Source organism: Aegilops tauschii, chromosome 3 (genome assembly GCF_002575655.3).
Source record: "Aegilops tauschii subsp. strangulata cultivar AL8/78 chromosome 3, Aet v6.0, whole genome shotgun sequence".
In the NCBI taxonomy this organism is placed as follows: Eukaryota; Viridiplantae; Streptophyta; class Magnoliopsida; order Poales; family Poaceae; genus Aegilops; species Aegilops tauschii.
In genome coordinates this window covers 610350869-610370827 of record NC_053037.3, presented here as the reverse complement: position 1 = coordinate 610370827, position 19959 = coordinate 610350869, and the positions used below count along the sequence as shown (strand labels likewise).

At 45.7% G+C, this 19959-nt stretch overlaps 1 protein-coding gene and 1 long non-coding RNA gene across 3 annotated transcripts; one reads left to right on the top strand and one right to left on the bottom strand.

Moving 5' to 3' along the window:
- The first annotated feature begins 690 nt into the window (after positions 1-690).
- Positions 691-17419, top strand: LOC123497466 (polyubiquitin 11-like). The gene is made up of 3 exons (XM_045233947.1): positions 691-790; positions 902-1016; positions 16735-17419. Exons 1-3 carry the CDS (start codon positions 691-693, stop codon positions 17417-17419), a joined length of 900 nt encoding a protein of 299 aa, XP_045089882.1.
- LOC109763150 (uncharacterized) lies at positions 2790-8954 on the bottom strand. 2 transcript variants are annotated; one of them, XR_012205756.1, is made up of 6 exons: positions 8453-8954; positions 8047-8156; positions 5331-5523; positions 3978-4131; positions 3357-3470; positions 2790-3251 (listed from the first exon to the last, which is right to left on the bottom strand). It is a non-coding gene; the product is annotated as an uncharacterized lncRNA (long non-coding RNA). The 2 variants fall into 2 exon arrangements; XR_002232837.4 differs by having other exon boundaries at positions 3357-4131.
- Positions 17420-19959: the final 2540 nt, after the last annotated feature.

Genomic DNA, 19959 nt, shown 5'->3' with positions numbered 1-19959 from the left:
TGGCCAGCCTTTGTGACTAGATTTCTCTAGTTGCTTGTACGACCTACCTGTTGCAAGTGTTGACGCTTTTGTGTAAATAAAAACTGGACTAAAGCATCTGCATGCTGTTAACTTTGTTTTTGACCTGAAACAGTTGGGGGAGTCCCCTATGGTGTTTTCTATTTTATATAGGTGAAACAAAGTTACATAGTTACAAAGGTCAAAGGGCCCAAGCTAATGCAAAGTAGTCAACCAAGCAGACAGTAGAGATTGAAGGTGGGCTTAACCCTATGACCAGTAAGACCACTCTCTCTCTGATTTCGGATTAAGATCGATGCCTTGTAGGGTAGCAACTCTGAAGGTTGCACTAGCTTGCTAGCTTCTGTACTCTGTAGCGGTGAGTCTTGTTGGCTGATTTGCCATTCGCCTGTACGCTGTCGATACAAATTCGACCACCTCCCCTCAATCCAGCATGCTACACCCGTTCTGCATTTGCCTGTGCTCGCTGTTGGTTCTATTCCATAGAAACTGGTAGTAAGTTAATTGAGAACTTCATGTTTTCTTCCAACGTGCCGCACCTGCATCACGATGAAAAATTAAATCTTCCATTTAGCATTTAATTGGCATATCAATTACTGACTGTCACCGAGATGCCTGCGCAAAATCCTTTACTAACATGAAAATCAAATCCTTGACAGCCAGCCTGCCAGAATGTCCCCGAAGAAGCGCCTGCACTTGTCGTCCGCTGGTCCCAACCCAGAAGACCACGTCGAGGAAGCAACTCCCGGTGTCTCTACCTCTGGCACGGAAGGTACGTTTGGCTGATTCCTGCTCACAATGTGCACGATGCGTGCGCGCACGCATCGCATTCTTTGTTCTGTGCGGGGTTGTTGAGTGGCTTACGTGTTTGATGAGCTCGCAGATTCCGAGGAGGAAGAGGAGGAAGTTAGCGACAGCAGCCGCAGCAGCAGCAGCGAGGACAGCAAAGACTACGGTGGCAGCCATTCGTTGCAGATTGATGGCGCCGACATCGACGAGTAAGTGAACTGTGAAAACCTCTCTTCCCTGCTGCTGCTTTGGTTGGGGTGCCTGTGTTCCTGATTATAATTAATGGTCTTTCTGTTGCTATATATTGTGGTTGCTGCACCACTGTATGATCGATGACGTGTACCGCACCTTCAATTGTTTGCATATGGATTGGGTGAATTCTAGCCTTCTATAGATCCTTCTGTTAGTGTCAGGTAGCGGGACCTCATGGAATTTTTTGCTAACCTCATCATCTTCTGCTAGATCTTAGGATTATAATTGTTCATCATTTCTTCCTGTGGAAGAAACTCTTCATCTTGAGAGATCGATGGAGTATATATCATATCATAGGAGTTCTTGTTATATGCATGTCCATCTAATAAGCTAGATACTTTTTTTTATAAAAAGTGTTTTGTTTATATACATAAATAAAACAATAATAACAAGATAAACGTCAAAGATAATCCAAAAATCGTTATATATGTTTGCTAGCGTTTGTGACTAGATCTCTCTTTGTGGCTTCTATGGCCTTAATTACCTGTTGCAAGTGTTGACGTTTTTGTGTAAATAAAAGCTGGACTAAAGCATCTGCATGCTGTTAACTCGGTAGTGTAGCCACTCTGAAGGGCGCTCTAGCTAGCTAGCTAGCTTCTATAAAGGTGAGTCTTCTTGGCTGATTTGGCATTCGCCTGTACGATATCGGTACCAATTCTATCACCTCCCCTCAAACCCAGCATGCCACACCCGTATCGTGCCTCGACTAACATAAAAGTAAAACCTTCCGTGTGAGGTCCCTCGTCAGCCTGCCACCAGCGCACCCATGTTCATGTTGTCAAAAATTTCTATGGAGACGCAATGCTCTCATGAAAAATATCATTCACGACCATGCAGCCCATGTATGCTCTTCCGGTTGGGTTATCAGTTTCGTAATAGTCCGCCTTTGTCTGGATTGGGAAACCTCTTCATGTTTCCTACAGTGCATTCGAAGTGTCCGCAAATTTCTTGGTCACGAATTGTCTTGTTGTGATCTCAATATTTTTTTGGTTCCACTGTTGCTATCCTGACCCCCATGACTGCGATAGCTCTTGAGTTGTTTAGGTGCCTTAAATCAGTTTTGTGCATTCATTTCTCTTATCCATGTGATAGCGTATGATTTACCTTTTAATCAGCTGTCTTTCCGAAACTCTCCCCAGTACTGAAATTCAGAGCTGTTTCAGTTAATCTTTCCTCGCTACTAGAATTCATAAGTAGACACATAGATCGTTATTCTTTTTTATACAGTTTTTCTGTGTGTATGTGTCTGAGAAGTTATATATAGTGCTATTGATATAAAATGGAACTAGAAATTTATATTTAGAAAAAACAGCAGCAATATTCTATAGTAGTGTACCACTAAGTTTGCCCGGGTTATAAACTTATAATACAATTTGGTGAATATATATGCTGAGACAAATAGGGGAAGTAGAGAAAAACGTTGAAGTTTGTTGAGAAACTTATAATCAATTAGAAGTATCACTTGATTGATAATACCATATGTTCCGTTTTATGCTCTAGCAACTCATGAGTATATATGCTGAGTGAACATGTAACATGTATATTGTTCTTGATGGCTCAAGACTTAACCTTGCAGGCTAGGCTTAGTGTAGATTTCTCTTCTTGCTTCTACTGTTCTTTTATTTAAATAATGGGCTCGTGTTTTGTGTAGTGTTCTACATCCTTCTATACTACTATTAAAAGACCAAACGTGACTTCCCCTACATCCATACGACAAAGTGCACACAGGATAACCCTAGACGTCCGATCAGACCCACTTACTATCATCCAACTGTCCACCTTTCATCAAACATACTACAACCAGATCAACGGTTCTAATCAAATGTTCTGCCGGCAGACTCCCACGTCCAGGCTCCTACACATCCTAACGATGACACCTCCATCCAGCGAATAAACATTATCTCCGCGATCAACGCCACCACCACGCCACGAACCTCGCGTCGGCACGCCGCCCCGCCGTCCTCGCTCCACCCCACCCGGCCGCCCTCGCCACGCGACCCTTGCCCCTGGTCTCCGCGACGACGCAACGCCCTCGACCCGCCTTGCAGCCCTAACTCTCCTCAATACGCCGTCGTCGCCACGCCGCCCTCTCCCCGGTGTCTGCGACGTCCTCGACCCGGCGCGCTGCCTTACATCCGGTGTCATCACCCCGGTGGCGAGCAGATCTCCAAGACATCTGACTACTTCCGTACCTGCCAGTGCACAGGTTAGATCATTTGAATTTGCACGTCTTTTGGTCAGACATAAGACATGGGGAATTGCTCTTTTAATCTGACAACCTGTAATTTCATACTTACAGTACATCATGATTTGCATAGCAAACTGAGTTGAGGCACGGTTCAGTAAGTGTTCATTGACAAGACAATATGTCCGGATCTCAGCGTAGTGGGGTACGTAATCCCTTTCAGGACCTGACGAACAACGACAGTTCAGGTAAATACAGATATCACCTACTCTTAGCTACTAATATCATGTAAGTACCGACTATGTCATTGCCTCGCAGGTCAAAAAACAGATCCAAAAGAACTAAAGAGACAGAGAGAAAGGGAGAGGTATGCACTAAACAGGGATGCAATATTGAAAAAAAGAAAGGAGGCAAGGGATAGTAAGAAAGCTATGTCCGCGGTTTTAAATGAAACCAACACTCCATCTAAGCCACCCGTGGCCATGTCGCCTGGTTACTCAATTTTCTCTGTTCTTTATCATACATTTCATTAATCACAGCTAAACTCATGTTAATTAAAAGTCCCTTTGGACAGGTTTTGACACTATGGATATGCCCAGTGCGCAGTCTGCTATCACCCAGCAACGACACGCACCAGTTGTGGAAGGTCATGTGTTCTCCTACATCCAAACATACTACCGGCTCTTGTGTGCTAGCAACTGGCTTTGGTAATACAATTTTGATGCAGGCATACCTGTTGATGTGGTAATGAGTGATCAGACTCCACTTCATGTTCCATGTTCACTAACAACACCAGATACTGTCGTCTCTAACAATGAAAATGTTAATAATAACAACTCTGCCAACGAGTCGTCCCAACTGACTGTGTTACGACCGCCACTTCAAGCCTACAGATGCAACAGTTCATATGGTAGTCATTTCTGGCTCATATTAACTATCATACATGATTCACACATACATAATTGATTTTTTGAACTCAAACACACCAAATGGCTTGCCCCCGCATGTTTTGAAATTAAAGGTCAACTGTCCGGTCATTCTGCTCCGGAACCTCGACCCTCATAATGGTCTATGCAATGGGACACGGCTTATGATCAGAGCCTTTCAGGATAATGCAATCGATGCGGAGATTGTTGGTGGTCAGCATGCTGGAAAGAGGGTGTTTATACCTAGGATCCCTATGTCACCCTCAGAGGACATCTCACTTCCTTTCAAACTTAAGAGAAAACAGTTCCCCATCCGCCTGAGTTTTGCCATGACAATTAACAAGGCACAGGGTCAGACCATCCCAAATGTCGGCATTTACCTTCCCGAGCCAGTATTCTCACATGGGCAGCTATATGTTGCATTGTCAAGAGGAGTGTCGAGAGATACGACACGGATATTGGCCAAGCCAAACAAGGATGTTGATAAATCCGGGAAAAGCACCAAGAACATTGTCTACAGAGATGTTTTGGAGAGATGAGGCAGGTGCATTATTCTATTATTTATTTTCACCTACTATGTTCGCTTTCAAAACCAGCTTATGAGACTAGCTCCTTACAAGCTTATCATTTTTGTAGCCGTATCTCATGTCATGCACTAATCACTTAACAGTTTTTGTTGATTCAGGTTTGACAAATATTCTTGTTCAGTAGAATTGAGGCTTTGCTGTGGTTACTGGTCTCCACATGTGCAACTTGTAAACCTATTTGGAAGAGAAGAAGATGGTGGAATGATGCTACGTCATGGTGTCAGATCATACATAATAAGGAACGCTTTGTGCTGTATCCTGTACTATCTAAATTTTTCGTTCGAAATTATGTTCTGTTAAACATGTTCTTGAATGCCTAAGTGAGATGCTCTATGATATATTTGTAACGAAAACTGCAAAAGGCTGAGATTCCTGGAATATATTGAAGTTAAAAGGCGTTATTACTACTATGTTGCCAATAGGACGTTCCTGGATCTATAGCACACGAGCTCACATGCTTTCTTTTTTCAGAAAAAAAAATTTAAAAGAATATAGCGTACAGTATTCATAAATAAAAGAATATAAGTCATGTAACAGACTAAACTGGTGGATAACCACAGTGGGCGAGAATACATCTTCCAACATGCATCAAACCAGTTGAAGATATGCCTCCTATTCCGATTCCATTTTCTACTTCACCTCTTCACTGATCTCCGCCTTGGCTGGCTTGATGGATCATGTGATGAACCAAAAAAAATCAAAAGAACAAGTCGTGATCTCCCGCAGTCGTAAGCTCATGTACAAGAAGGCAACCACCATACATCAGCTGAATTTCAAATGAAACAGAAAAAATTAGTTTCTCAAATATTAAAAGGGTGTGCATTTTCTGAATTAAGCCCACAGTTACAGAAGGAAGGTGGGCCAAACCCACTATTTATGCATATAAATTGTACCACGAAAATAACTCCAATATTTTGTGTGAGTATAAAAAAGCACAAGATAAGATTCTGGGGCCTCAGATAAATCCGTGGATGATAGCAATCAGGAGTCCCCAATTATCGCGATAGTAGTTTCCTTTCTCTCACGATTCTGCCTTATATTGCCTGATACCATTACTTTCACCTCTCCTCCATCCTCCCTCGTGATCTCTCAGCCGCATCCCAACATACCTCCACAACAAGTCTCTCAACTGAGCCGCACACATCTGCCCTTGGTGAAGCACCATCTTCATCCATGTCTGCGCCTCCGTCACCGGTGCCACATGCGAGTCAATCTCCATCCAGATCCGGTACTACTGTCCATGCTATCGAGATGGTAAAGACATATTGTATCTCTGTTCTTTCTATGCAAGGTTTCCTCCTATCTAAAAGTGTCATACTTGGGTTTTTAGGATGACATCAACAAGGTAGCAAAGGATGAGGATATAGATAATATGCAGGTTGAAAAGGTGATAAAGAAAGACGAGGATACAAACTATGAGTCGGCACAGGTGATACAAGAAGACTCTACTATGGAGGATACAGAGAATATGCATATTGATGAGGTGATGACCGTACAGGAGGATACATATCCCGAGTCCACGTAGGCAAGTTTTCTTTCCACATGTCATTACTATTCTAATTCTAACGCCACAGAGCACTTTGTAAATTTTTTTAGTACAATATCATATCAAAAAGATATTCTATCTGTTATAGTATTATACTACCATGTGTTTCAGCTACCGAGAGATGACGAATCAAGTGAAATACCGAACAATAATGAAGTGGAGAAAAATAATTGCACGGAGAGCCTAGAATATACACATATTCTTGAAGAAAACAGAGCAAACAGAGAGGCCAAAGATTCTGAACATACAAATGTGACTTTCCTTTTCCAACTATTTCTTCCAAAATTATTCGAATTATATTATATCCTACATACGGGTAATTCTTTTAATATTGTTTTCAGAAGTTAACCCACAACAAAACAAGTCAACAAATGGTGGCAACTGAGGACGAGAAATTGGCACAAACACCCGCCACGGAAGGGCTTCAAACTATAGAGGACGAGCTAACAATGCCCGTGCATATAAAGAAACATATACGACGGCATAACAAGCCTAAGAAGGCACAAGACTATGTTGTTTCTCCACAAGGCACAGAACAAAACCTTCAATGTCCTTGTACTGCTATATTATTGTTTTTGTGTTCATTATCATTAAATGTTATCATGGCCATCGTGACAGATTATGCCTGCACTGGCGATGATTGGTCCGTTATAGAAAAAATCAGATCTGAACCAAGTAAAGAAAGAAATGTAGTGAGCATCGGCGACGCATTTCTGAAAAAAAAAAGACATTTACTATCTCTTCTATCTCCCAAAGAATGGGTTGGCGACGAAGTAAGTATATTAGGACATGAAGATGCTATTTGATTAGAAGTATGTGTCATCTAATATACTATGTATACTTTTAATTGTAGGTCATAAATACGTACATAAATTGCATGATTTTTACGGAGCATCTACAAGTAAGGTCAGGTGGAAGTGTGTTCTTAGAGAATGCATGCATCTCTAAGATGATGAAGATCGGTAGCTATCTGCCCTCAGATGACATGGATGCTGCACCAGCATGGGTATTAAACAGAGCCAAAGCATATTTGGAAAATGATATGGTTAGTCTTACTTTTCTACATATTTCTATGAATTACAGCAAGAACGACTGATTCGTCCACATATGAGTACAACTAAAATAATCATTTTCTTCAGATATACATTCCAATAAACAACGACGACTTTCACTGGTACCTATGTGTTATAAATGCCAGAAAAAAATGTGTCCAAGTGCTCGACTCGCTAGGCCCTTACATGAGCCGCAAGGACCTCGCTGATACGGTTAGTACTTAGTCCTACTCCCCCATCTTTTCTAAGAACCTTTTTTTTCTTATTTCTCACTTGTGATGCTTATACTTTTTCCATTTGTTGGTACAACAGCTAGAAGGACTAGAGGATTTATTCAAATATGCATCCAAGCACATGGAATTAAAATCCGATAAGTGGACTGATCTCGATGTTACAACATGGAAAAGAGAAGAATATATTAAGAGCAGTCTTCAGACGGATGGGTACGCCTCCTACTATAACTCAGAGCATTCAGGGCAGGTATGCTATTATGTTTCTTTTTTCACTGCATAGCATTCCTGAAGCACATTTGACCAACAGATTTGGTATGCCAATGCAATTCTTTACCTTATTGTATGCCAATGCAATTCACACAGCACCTCTCATGAGATCTGGCCTAAATAATGGTGCTCAAGGCGATACATTTCATTGGGCTGCATATTATACATTTGAACAACAAATATGTTACTACCTGTGTATGTGTTCCGCTAACAATCTTCCACTACTCTATATCCAATGCATCCATGCCAACATGGAGAAACAGAAACATCTCACAAATGGATGACAATGTGGCGAAGGTGCCTGTTGTGCATACAATGGAATAAGCATCAGCAAAGTTCAGATGTCAAAGAATGGACTCACATGTATTTCTGATAGAAACAGTGCAGATACCAACTTGGTTGCGACATTACAACGTCTCAAAAAGCAAAGACTCAACATCAATTAGAGCTAGCTGATAGTGACAAATTAAGCCACCCAGAATTCAAATCCACAAATCAAGAAGCTTTATCACAGCATGGTTGCCTAAAAAATGTCACCTGACTAACTCCCCACTGATAATCGTAGGTGCATTAACAACATCTAATCGAACAGCATACCTTCAGCAACCGAGCGTAGGCTGCGAACTCCTTCCCGGAGCGACTGTGTGAGGTCGACGCACTAGATCTCGGTCCAATTCAAGATGCCTGCTCCTGCATGCATCGTGTCCAGCAGCTCGCATCTCGATCTGCTCTGCGGCTGTATGATGGCGGCGGCAGAGTCGATGTAGGGAAGATCCACGGGGTTGGCGGCGAGGCAAGTCCGCGGTGGTGAGAGGAGGCGGCGGGGCGAGGCCGTGGTGGGGATAAGAGCTGGCGAGGCAAGGCCGTCATGGGGATAGGAGACGGGGCGAGGGCGTGGTGGTGGTGGTGGTGGTGCGGGGAGGGGGCGCCAGAAGACGTCGTGCCCGGAGAGGATGCGCCCTGCTCCAGAGAAGGCGGCCGGCGGTGTGCGCCCTGCTCCAAAGAAGGCGGCCGGAGGCGTGCGGCGGAGAAAGCAAAGTGACTGTCTCTCACCGTCTCGCCACACACACACATCATGTTGTGAGAAAGCGACTGCTCCTCATTAGTGTGCGGTGAGAGACTGAGATACTTAGCACCGGCTGCCCTTTTTTTTTCACCGGCTGCTCCTCATTTGTGGCAGCTCCTTATTAGTGTACCTTGTCTGGTTATTTGATTTTCAATTTAATGCACTCATGGCATGATAGAACGCTACATTTTCCAGTACCCAAGGTAAGTATTTCACACCATACTCATTTCTACACATGTTACTCATGTTTTTTTTTCTAATAACAATGTTATATAATACATACTACTGTCCAAGCAAATTAACTGAATAGTATTGTGTCAAGTTCAGTTTGAAAATTCAGTTACTGCTTGAGTGATTTGACACCAAAAATTACTCCCAAAAATTACAATGATTGTATATTGACTGCATATATTCACTGTACAGGACTGAATTCAGTCAAGAAAACCTGTCAATTTCTGTTCACTGCATATATTCACTGTACAGGCTGTCAAGTTCTATTTCAGCTCAAATTTCATTACAACACAAACACTGTAATTCATCTGCTCACAGAAAAATTAATAATCAAAATCAAATTACAATAGGGGTCCCAGGTTTGACCCCATGATAGGTGCTATCCTGGGATTATTCCTCTTCTGAACAAACCATCATGCATCATTTTCTAACCAAGGCATAGCTCAGGAAAACCACTTGCTTTGACCAGAACTAGCTGATTACCCCAAATCTCATGGTAAAATTAGCAAGGCAAAGCATTTCTCTTACATGACCATAGCAAGAATGACACACTCAACTTCATTGCTTCAACCACATGGACAACAGAGCAAATGTTGGAAGTTGACAATATACTTTAGATTCACACATGCTCCCCTAATTATTTTGTCTGTATCTTTAGATTATGTACTTTAGGCACAATCATACACAATTCTGACTAATTCATCACTGTAGGCCAGCATGAAACACACTCCTCAAAAAAAAGCCTAAAATTCCACTATTATTGCCTGTAAAAAGGCCTAATATCCACTAGTATTGCCTCTAAAAAAGCCTTAAAAGTCCACTATTGTTGACAATCAAAATATGATCTGAACTGTAAGGAGTTAACTGAAAAATGAGTGGTTGTTGGCATGAGGGAGTAAACTGATTGTTGGCACAAAAATATTGGTTCTGCAAACATGAAAACAGTCACAACAATAATGCACTTGGTTTGTGTTGAGTTTTTGCTTTCAGGGATTGGTTTGTGTTGAGTTGTTAACCTAAAGGTTCGGTAGTTTGAATCTCCTTTAGCTAGTTTGAATCCATGGACTACCCTGTTAGATTGGGACTGAAGATAGGCACCTGCTTATCTTTCTATTCCTTCACCAACAGTGGCTTTTCCAAGAATAATATCCCTGCATGAACATAGGTGAGAGGTTAACTAACTGCCTCAAAGGCATAATCAATGGTTATACATGGAACAAATTGCCAACGGTCAGATGACCTACACTGCCACGGTCGAGGGGAGGGAGGGAGGGAATGGGGAATGGTGGAGAGAGGGAGGAAGGAGGAAGGAGGAGAGGTACATGGTCGCCGGAGGGGTCGGGGTCGGGGTCGGCGAAGGGGTCGCGGTCGGGGTCCGAGCTCGTCCGGGTCCTCGCTCGCCGCGGTCGAAGGAGAGCAGGGGCCGGTGGCGGAGGACGGCAGGGGCAGGCGGGATGGGCGCGTCGGGGCCGTGCTCGCCGGCTGCTGCAGGAGCCAGAGGAGGCCCTCGCTCGTCGGAGGGAGGAGGAGAGGAGAGGAGCGGGCAGCGCGCGCTCGGCCGATCCCGTTCGGGGGCGCGGGGGCGGCGGGGGTGGAGTCCCGCGGGGGTCGGGGCGGCGGCGTCGAGGCAGCGCAAGACCACAGCGGCGGCGGCGTCACCGACGGCGTGCAGGCGCGGCGGACGAAGGGGGCGGAGCAAGGGGGCGGCGGTGTACGGTTGGGATCGAGTGGGGGATCTGGCGAGGGAGGGAGGGAGGCCACAGTGCGAGGGGAACAAGTGGAGTGGGTTAGCAATGGCGCACCTTCCCCTAGTGCGCCATAAGTACGTCGATTCTAATGGCGCACCTCCCCCTGGTGCGCCATTAGAATTTTGTTTTAATTACTAGCCCGACTGGTCAGGTTATATTCCACCTAACCCTATCTCCATCAAAACACGCCCACTACCCCGACTGGTCAGCACACAGCACACACACCAGGAGGTCTTGGGTTCGATTCCCAAGCTCCCCAATTTTTGTTTTTATGCATTTAAAATGTTGTTTGATATTTATTTGTGTTTAAATATGTTCAAACTTGTTTAAATCATAACAGTAATATTTTTTTATAAAAACAGTAATGATTTTTTAAAAAATATCATCAAATTTGTTATTTGAAAATATAATCAAATTTGCTTTTTTTGCAATTTTAGTTGCATTCATTTGTGACGGTGGAGCGGGCCGGGGAGGGTGCGGGGGAGAGGGTGCGGGGGGTCGTCGGCGGCGGTGGAGTGGGGGAGGGTGCAGGCCGGGGGTCGGCGGCGACGGTCGGTGGAGCGGGGGAGGGTGCGGTGGGTCGTCGGCGACGGTGGAGTGGGGGAGGGTGCGGGCCGGGGGTCGGCGGCGGCGGCCGGTGGAGCGGGGGAGGGTGCGGTGGGTCGTCTGCGGCGGTGGAGTGGGGGAGGGTGCGGGGGGTCGGCGGCAGCGGCTGGTGGAGCGGGGTAGATGGTGCGGGGGGTGCTCGGCGGCGAGGGGGGCCGAATCTGGCGAGGTGGGATAGCGATCGAGATGGAGGGGGATCGAGATCGAGTGTCCATGAAATTTAAAAACATTCATGAGTTCAAAAATTGCCAATGAAATACAATCGAGAAATGAAGGCTACAATTTAAATACAATCGATCTTAGCTAGCTATCTGTTCACAATCTTCTTGCCCTTATTTTTCGTAAATGGAGTTCTTCTCTTGAACGGACGTCCTTTAGGTAGGGTGGTCCTGCTTCTTCTTGTGGTGTATGCTAATACTTCATCGTCGTCGTCATGTTCCATCTTCGGGTCGCCGTACTTGTCGAAGTCTTGCTCATTGGCGACTTCATCCATTCCGATGATCTTCCTTTTGCCTCTCCTCACGACAACACGACTGGGCTTTGATGGGTCGGTAATGAAGAAGCATTGGTCCACTTGGGAAGCCAGTACCCATGGCTCATTTTTCGCGGTGACGTTCGCGCCTGCGGTCTTGGATTTGGCTTCGGGTATAACCATGGTGGTGAAATACCGGTCTTCTTTTATGACGCTCTTGGCCCATCTGACACGGAACATCGGGACCTTCTCTCCAGCGTAGCTCAGCTCCCAGATCTCCTCGATCCTTCCGTAGTATATGTCCTTGTCGTTACCGGTGTAGGATTCCATCGTTACCCCGGAGTTCTGATAACCATCGCTCTTCATGTCCTTGTCCTCGGTGTAGAATGTGTAGCCGTTGATATCGTACGCCTCATACGTCATCAGGTTGTGCTCGGCGCCCTGTGACAAGGCGAATATGAGTTGTTCTTCCGCGGAAGAATCCTCATGTAAAGGGTACGACAAAAGCTTCTGCTTGAACCAACGCGTGAAACATGAGTTGTGCTTTTTGATTATATCTCCGTCCGTCCTCTGTTGGCCTCGGTCATTGTACGTCTTCTCAATAAACGTTTTGTGCTCTACCACCCAAGGATCGACCACGTCTATGTGTTGTAGCGTGACTAGGTTTGCTCTTTCAAAGTCGGCGAGTCGACCATCGAAGTCGACATGCATTTCGCGGCGACCCTCACGGTGACCCCATCCAGCGAGCCTGCCGAGGTGCCTGTTGACGGGCAGACCAACGGGGTTCTCGATGCCTAGATAATTCGTGCAGTAGGAGATGCACTCTTCGGTCAGAAAGCCCCTGGCTATGCTTCCCTCTGGACGTGACATGTTGCGAACGTATCCTTTGATGACACCATTCATCCTTTCGAACGGCATCATGCTATGCAGGAACGTCGGCCCGAGTTGGATGATATCCTCCACGATATGGACCAGCAGATGCACCATAACGTCAAAGAATGCGGGAGGGAAGTACATCTCAAGCTCGCATAGTATCACCACGATCTCTTCCTATAGCCTTCTGAGTTGCCTCACGCCAACCGACTTCTGAGAGATGACGTCGAAAAAGTTGCATAGGCCAAATAGCGTTTCACGGACGTGCGCGTCCATGATCCCACGGATTGCAACTGGAAGTATCTGCGTCATCAGCACGTGACAGTCGTGAAACTTCATCCCGCTGAACTTCTGCTTCACTGAGTCTAGGTATCTGCTTATCTTCCCCGCGTAACCGTAAGGAAGTTTTACTCCTACGAGGCAGGTGAAAAACTGAACGATCTCCTCCTGACTTAGAGTGAAGCACGCGGGAGGGAAGTCATTTCCGGTCTTCTTGGCCTTTTTGCCTTTGCGACGACTTTCCGTGTCCTGCTTCGCCTCATCATCATCATCATCATTAGCGTGAAGCTCCTCCGTGATGCCCATTGATTTCAAGTCTGCCCTTGCTTTCGGCCCATCTTTGGTCCTCTCTGGCATGTTGAGCAGGGTACCAAGCAGACTCTCGCACACGTTCTTCGTGATATGCATGACATCAAGGCTGTGAGGCACACGGTGGATCTTCCAGTACGGCAAGTCCCAGAAAACATACCTCGTTTTCCATACCTTCAGCAGTGGCTCTGGCGCCTTTCGCTTCTTTCCCGGCTCTGGCGCCTTTTGCTTCTTTCCCGGCAGAGGGCAATCTTTCCAATTTTTCAACAGCTCGTCTATTTCCTCGCCGCTCCTCGTACGCGGGCGTCTTCGGGGTTCGGTTTCACCATCGAACAGATCCTTGCGTTTCCTCCACGGGTCATCGTCGCGAAGCCACCTTCGATGTCCCATGAACACGGTTTTCGAAGACCCGGGATCTCTATCTAGCTGGCGATACGTTGTGTCATCCATGCACCTGACGCATCCAGAAAATCCGTGGACCACCTGCCCCGCGAGATATCCGAAACCGAGATAGTCGTGCACCGTCGTGAGCAGTGCGGCTCTCATAGGGAAATATTCTTTCTCTGCGGCGTCCCATGTATTGGCTGGCGTTTTTCACAGCGTGTCTAGCTCCTCTTCCAGCAGCCCCAGATACAGATTGATGTCGTTCCCTGGTTGTTTCGGCCCTTCAATTAGCATACTCATGTGAATGTACTTCCTCTTCATGCACAACCAGGGGGGAGGTTGTACATCCACACAAACACAGGCCAGGTGCTATGTGTGCTTCTCTGGCTGCCAAACGGATTGACTCCATCGGTGCTCGCGCCCAGCACGATGTTCCTTGGATCGTTCCCAAATTTTGGGTGTTCGAAGTTCAACGCTTGCCACTGGCTCCCATCCTTAGGGTGACTCAGCATCTTGTCTTTTTTATTTATCTCCGGATCATTTGCGTCATCTTCTCGCTTCTTCTCCTCCCTATCCGCGTGCCAACGCAGGAGCTTTGCTACCTTAGGGTCCACGAAATACCGCTGCAGACGAGGAGTGATCGGAAAGTACCACACCACTTTTTGAGGAGCTTTCTTCCTCTTCTTGTATCGAGTGACGCCGCACACCGGACATATGGTAGACTCCGCGTGCTCGTCCCGATAAATGATGCAATTGTTCATGCACACATGGTATTTCACGTGCGGTAAATCCAGAGGACACACGATTTTCTTCGCCTCCTTGAAACTGGTCGGGCACTTGTTCCCCTTGGGAAGACGTTCGTGCCAGAATGACATGTTCTCGTCGAAGCATGCGTCGGTCATTTTGTGCTTTACCTTCATCTCCAAAGCCATGAGCGTTACTTTCAGGCGGGTATCCTCGGGCCTGCATCCTTCATACAATGGAGTAACCGCGTCTATCTCCAGTTGATCCAGCTTGGCTTTCTCTCGGGCGGCAGCTCTTGCGTTATCCGTCTGCTTGAGAAGCAGCTCTTGAATATGAGGGTCCTGCACCCAGCCCATCGATGGTCCATCGTCGTCTGCTCCGCCGGCATCTTCATCTTCATGATCATGCCCTTCGTCTGCTCCCGCATCTTCCTCATCATCATGTCCGGCATCTTCTACATGATGACCGTGTACAGCATCACCGTCGTGATCTTGTCCTGGAGATTCTTCGTCTTCTCGCCCGCCCGAGCCGCGGTGGTTGTCTTGCTGCCCATCCTCATTTCTTGCCCGACCCCCATGGACGACTTCATAGTCATCTTCATCACCTTGCCACCGATAGCCATCCATGAAACCACGCAAGAGCAGGTGGTCCCGCACCTGCCCCGAATCCGGGTCCGCAATAAGGCTCTTCAGCTTGCATCTTCGACACGGACATCTTATCCCCGTCTCGTTCTTTTCAAGCATCTCGGCCTTCGCGGAGCTCAAAAACCTATTCACGATGCCTTCGGTCATCGTGCGGACCATGGTCGCCTGCGGGGTAGAGCAAAACGATATTTTAGAACCAAGAAAAAATTTGGCATGACTTTCCCTAAAAATAGGACCAAAAAGAATGCATAGTGCCAAAATTCTCGCCGAAACGGAAATGAATCAACATTCCGGCAAAATATTGGCAACTATCGCATTTCAAATACCGGTACCTGCAAACACAAACATATATGCAACACCACAAACATATGCAACACCACAAACATACATAGATCTAGCTAGGACATAAAAAGTGCATGTGCACGTTGTTGGAGGGAGAACAACATAAAGATAGCTTCCCCCTTACTTACCTATCAAAAAAGGGGGTTTAACCACGTAATTTGGATGAATTTATGGTGCAAATGAGGTGAGGAGGAGGAGGCAGCCGAGACAAGCTTGGAGGAAGGAGGAGAGAATGAAGTGGGGAAAGTGAGTGGGTAGGTGTGGCTGTCCAAAATATCTAGCTCGTCCCAGGTTACTAATGGCGCACCACCACCTAATGCGCCATTAGTAACCCTCGTTACTAATGGCGCACCTGCTGGTGGTGCGCCATTAGTAGTTTTGCAAAAAAAAAAGACACTAATGGCGCATCAGGGAGCAGTGCGCCATTACTAGCTTAAACTAGTAATGGCGCACTGCCCCAGGTGCGCCATTAATATTTTTGCAAAAAATAAAAAATAAAAATATTGTAGTGGCGCACTATGTGGCTGGTGCGCCATTACTAGTTAGAACTAGTAATGTCGCACTATGCCCTGGTGCGCCATTAGTATGTCTGGCAAAATAAAAAAAATTGTTACTAGTGGCGCACCGTGTGTCTGGTGCGCCATTAGTGTGATACACTAATGGCGCACCAGCACATGGTGCGCCACTGCTACATAGCAATGGCGCACCACATGTCTGGCGCGCCATTAGTGGCCATTCCATCTATAGCTCTTTTTCTAGTAGTGATAGATCGAATCAAAAGATGGACCTTCCAGAGAGGATCATCATCAAATGATGATTACTAGATAATTTTGCTTAGTTGTTATTTTTACAATACATTTATGTGATTGTTAATTTTATGTGAAGACATGTGTATTTGTCGTGTGTTACATGCACAAAGTTTTTTCATTTTTGTATTTCGAATTTTGGAATCATAACATTGCAACAATGGAAGTCTTTCACCGGTCAAACAAGACCTATGACTTCATCTAAAATAAATTATTACATTGAAATCATTGAGACCTATGACCTATGACACGCATTTAAATGTTCCGATACAACAATACAAAAGTTCATTTTTTATTTTACTTTATTAGGATACGTGCGTTGCACGTGCACACTTACTAGTATTGTCTAACAATTGTTGATGTTTTGTTTGCTAGCTCATCTGGAATGCATATCTTTGTCAAGACCCCCACCGGCATGACAATCCGCCTCAAGGTCCACTCATCTAACACCCTGTACACCGTCAAGGCAAAGATCCAGCAGCAGTACTGCCTCGTCTTTGACGGGGTGCGGCTAGAAGACAACCGTACATTGGCCCATTATGGCATCCAGCATGACTCTACGATTGACCTCCAGGAAAAGATGCAAATCTACGTGACGGAGACGCGGGGTGGCAGGACCATCGCCCTCGAGGTCGACAGCCTAGACACCATCGGCAACGTGAAGTCCAAGATCCAGGAGATGGAGGGCTTTCCCAAGGGCCAGCAGTGCATCATCTTCGCCAACAAACAGCTGGAGAACGACAACCGCACCTTGGCTGACCACAACATATGGAAGGAGTCCACCCTCCTCCTTGTCCTCCGCCCGTGTAGGCCAGAAAAAAGTAGGATAATGCAGACCTTTGTCAAGAACCTGGAAGGCAAGACCCTCACCCTTGAGGTTGGGCAATCGGACACCATCAACAGTGTCAAGGTGAAGATCTACGAGAAGGACGCCATTCCACCTAGAAAGCAGCGCATCATTTTTAATGGCAATCAGCTGGAGGACCACCACACCATGGCGGACTACAAGATTGGCAGGAAATCTACCCTTCATTTGGCGCTTCGCCTTTGTGGTTGCTGAGCTGCATGGCCCGCCATTTAACAACCATTTTTATTTTGCTGGAGCCTTCCTTCCAGTTATCAGTAAACTATCATTCTAGTACTGTACATTAATAAACTACCATTCTAGAAGTATCGTGGGTTATCAGTGAAACTACATAGAGTTAATGTGTTGAGTAGTTCTTTTTATCCATCTATCAAGTCCTGGGTCTGTATTTGTCATCAGTTGATTGAGAATACAGACTGTATGCAGTTTGGCCGACAAACAACCTCCTTTCTTTACTCATTTCTTTCCTTTCTATATACCCAGTCTAGTTAAAGTTCTTTTTTGCGGGAATCTATGCCAAAAGTTGAAGTGACGAGGATCATAACACTTCGATTTCATGTTTTTTTACAAAGATTTATTATCGCATATTGTGAACCACAGGAATGTTGCATCGAGTTGGCATTGGGACTACAAATAAGAGATGGAAATCAAGTCATCCTCGCTGTTGGAGAAGGAGGGGGAGGACAACGGTTGGAGGACTGGGATGGGTGTGGCGCATGAGCTGCGGAGGAGGACAAGGACGTGTTGGCCGAATAGGTCCCCCCTTAGCCACCATGGAGCATTGGGGGCATAGTCACCGTGGGCGGCATGGCATTTGGGATTTGGGGGGCAGCATTTAGGGCTTGAAGGCGGATTGGGGTTTTGGGGCGGACGCCAGGGTATTTTATAGGAGGAGGGGAGGCTAGAGGGCCATGAATGCTCCCTTGTCAGTTTTTAGAGGGGTATGTAAGGTTTTTAGGTATAAAGACAAGTCATTACGGGTTGGCGGGCGAACGCTGGGCAGGGAGTGGTTGTGCTGAGGTCGAGATGGGAACGTTTAATATGTTAATGGAAGAGAAAAGCTTGTCTCCCTAGATAGAAGTGGCAACCCAGCTGAGCCAAAGGATAGCCAAAGATGAGAGATGTACAGGAGCCCATCATCGAATGCAGAAAATCAATCGATGCCAAATTAGAGAGATTGGCAACCATGTACTCCCTCCGTAAAAAAATATAAGAGCGTTTAGACAACTAAAGTAGTGATCTATATGCTCTTATATTAGTTTACAGAGGGCGTAACATTGAATATCACCGATCAATTACCCGCGTAAAAAGAAGCGTATAATTTGAGATTCACGCAATGCAAACGTGGCTCAAGTTGGGCGCTATTACACTAAGAGTATAAGGTCTACAGTCTATCCATGAACTGCATGCGTGCGAGCGAAAAGAATTTTTAAGAACTATTTGCTAAACTGCAGTAGATTCGTTTCAATCGGCACCCAGTCAAATTTTGGACCATTACATGATCAGTTGTTTTGTGGGGTCCGCTTTGCTTCAATGGGTCTACCCGCACCCGTTATCTCATTCCTCTTTGACTTGTTTCCTTTGTATATGTTGTGTGTTTCCCATCGTATATGAATACTCTCTCAAGTCTCGATCATATGAGGCTCGCATTACCACCTCCAAGTCCTCAATCCATCCCCGCAGTTAAAGTGACTACTTATTATATACAAATATCGGTGTTAATTATGCCAGTATTCATCTCTTGTAGACACTACTCAAAGCCTTAAACACAAACTTCGTCACCATGTGATAGTAATCATCACAAATAGTTAGGGGGCTTCAGCCTGTTTTCACCCCTGCTGTGTGGAAACTCAGGGTCCCCCAAAAAATTCATGTGTTCCTCTAGTTGCTTTCCCATATAACAAACTTATGACTAGAGACAACTTGAGGAGAGACATATAATCAAACCATATGACTGTGTTTTCTGCCCTGATGAGGAATCTATTTCCCACTTGCTTTTCTCTTGTGTTATAGCTACAAATCTTTGGGCATTCATAAGTGAATATTTTAAGATTCAGGAGGGCCGTGATTATTAATCGGTGGCCAGATTCTGGCTCTCTAATAACAAAAATTCGGTGCTGAATACCATAAGTTCTGTTGTCCTGTGGTGTTTGTGGAAATATAGTAACTCTATCATTTTTAACAACACCATATGGATGTCTCTTACTCAGGTGTGGAGGCTGATATTAAAGACCACCAGGTTCTGGGCAGCTTTGACGCCGGAGAAGGACAAAACACGCCTGATGAACTTTGTGGATTCCCTCACAGAGTTCATTCGGAGACCTCTGCTGATCCTAGGTGGTTGATGGAGCCATAGCTGCTTCTCGCAAAGGACTTGTGGAGCAAGATCAAATCTCTGTGCCGCTGGGATCGGGGGCCTTCAACTCACAAATCGAGAAGAGGGACTTGGGCGTAAAGACTTCAACGAGCCCAGTATCTACGCTGAATGGATGCTGGTCACCGGAGGCGGGTAGCCCCCGTTGAAGACCAGGCGCGCTGTGCCTGGGATCTGTGATGTTGCAGTAGATTAGCAGCTGCGTTGTTGCTGTTATGTTTATCTTTTGATCTCTCTTTGGTCATGTTATCTTTATGATTGTTGAGATTGCTCACTAGGAGCTGGTGTGCGAATCTTTGTTTCGTTTGATAATGGAGCACGTGCTGCTCCATCCATGCATAACATGGCAGAAAAACTATAG

Excerpts from the sequence above, each read along its gene's own strand:
- LOC123497466 (XM_045233947.1), top strand. The coding sequence starts at position 691 with ATGTCCCCGAAGAAGCGCCTGCACTTGTCGTCCGCTGGTCCCAACCCA. Across the intron at positions 791-901 it reads CTCTACCTCTGGCACGGAAG|ATTCCGAGGAGGAAGAGGAG; the intron begins GTACGTTTGGCT and ends ATGAGCTCGCAG. Across the intron at positions 1,017-16,734 it reads GATGGCGCCGACATCGACGA|CTCATCTGGAATGCATATCT; the intron begins GTAAGTGAACTG and ends TTTGTTTGCTAG.